The sequence below is a fragment of the Olea europaea genome, unplaced genomic scaffold, assembly GCF_002742605.1.
Source record: "Olea europaea var. sylvestris unplaced genomic scaffold, O_europaea_v1 scaffold37904, whole genome shotgun sequence".
In the NCBI taxonomy this organism is placed as follows: domain Eukaryota; kingdom Viridiplantae; phylum Streptophyta; class Magnoliopsida; order Lamiales; family Oleaceae; genus Olea; species Olea europaea.
The window spans coordinates 1-1112 of record NW_019257298.1 but is presented as its reverse complement, the minus strand read 5'-3'; the positions used below and the strand labels follow the sequence as shown (position 1 = coordinate 1112).

The 1112-nt window shown below is 43.3% G+C and overlaps 1 protein-coding gene across 1 annotated transcript; it reads left to right on the top strand.

Annotated features, from left to right (window-relative positions):
* The first annotated feature begins 6 nt into the window (after positions 1–6).
* Positions 7–1093, top strand: LOC111386925 (NDR1/HIN1-like protein 13). Its single transcript, XM_023011427.1, has one exon. It carries the CDS (start codon positions 18–20, stop codon positions 672–674), a length of 657 nt encoding a protein of 218 aa, XP_022867195.1. The 5' UTR covers positions 7–17; the 3' UTR covers positions 675–1093.
* Positions 1094–1112: the final 19 nt, after the last annotated feature.

Sequence of the window (1112 nt, the reverse complement as noted above, 5' to 3'; positions counted from 1 at the left end):
GCCTTTATTTTTTCAAGATGAAGAAAAACCAAAACCCAGTTGTAAATGCTACAGAAATGTCCACCAGACCCACCGTCACGGCCCCCGCCCCCGCCCCCGCCGCAGCCGTAAACGGTGCTCATCATAGCCACCACTACTACCCTCCTACAAGCTCATCATCTTCCTCCTCCGCCTCCTTCCGTGGCTGTTGCTGTTGCCTTTTTCTCCTGTTTTCGTTTCTTGCTCTATTAATCCTTGCTGTTATCCTTGTAATTGTACTGGCTGTAAAACCGAAGAAACCTCAATTCGACCTCCAGCAGGTGGGGGTTCAGTACATGGGCATCAGTCCCACCACCCCTTCCTCCGCCGCCGTCTCCCTCACTATCCACATGCTATTCACTGCCGTCAATGACAACAAGGTCGGAATCAAGTACAGTGAGTCCAAGTTCACTGTCATGTACCGCGGCATCCCTCTGGGTAGGGGCATCGTTCCCGGGTTTTATCAACCCGCGCACAGTGTCCGTCAGGTCGAGACTACTATCGCCGTCGACCGGGTTAGCTTGCTTCAGACAGATGCTGCCAATTTGATAAGAGATGCTTCGTTGAATGACCGGGTCGAGTTGCGGGTCGAGGGTGATATCGGTGCAAAGATCCGGATTATTGGGTTCACTTCACCTGGTGTGCAGGTTAGCTGAATTCAATTTGGTTCAATTATTATGCAACTTTTTCTCGTTCTTTTATTATTTTCTCTCTATAATTTTTCTAAGTTAATTCTTTGTCTTTTAATTTTTCTATATCATCCGGTAACGTGCATTATGACATTGTAGACTTTACTAAATGTGTCGGGCATTTGGTACCGTGGATGTAGGTGGTAATTTTTATTTTTACTGGTTTTCCAAATTAAAGACAAATAATTAATCTTAAATAAAATTCACATTTGCCAACTTTTCCTTTTGATTAGATTAGGTAAAAGTTGTTGTTTGTAGGGTCAAGTGATGGAGTGTAATGTCATTTTCGCATTAAATGAGGCTTAAAATTAACCATAGCTCTCGAGTAGTTTTGTTGTATATGTCAAGTTTTTGCCTCTATATTGGCCATTATTCCTCATTAAATTATAATTCCTTTCTCTCTCT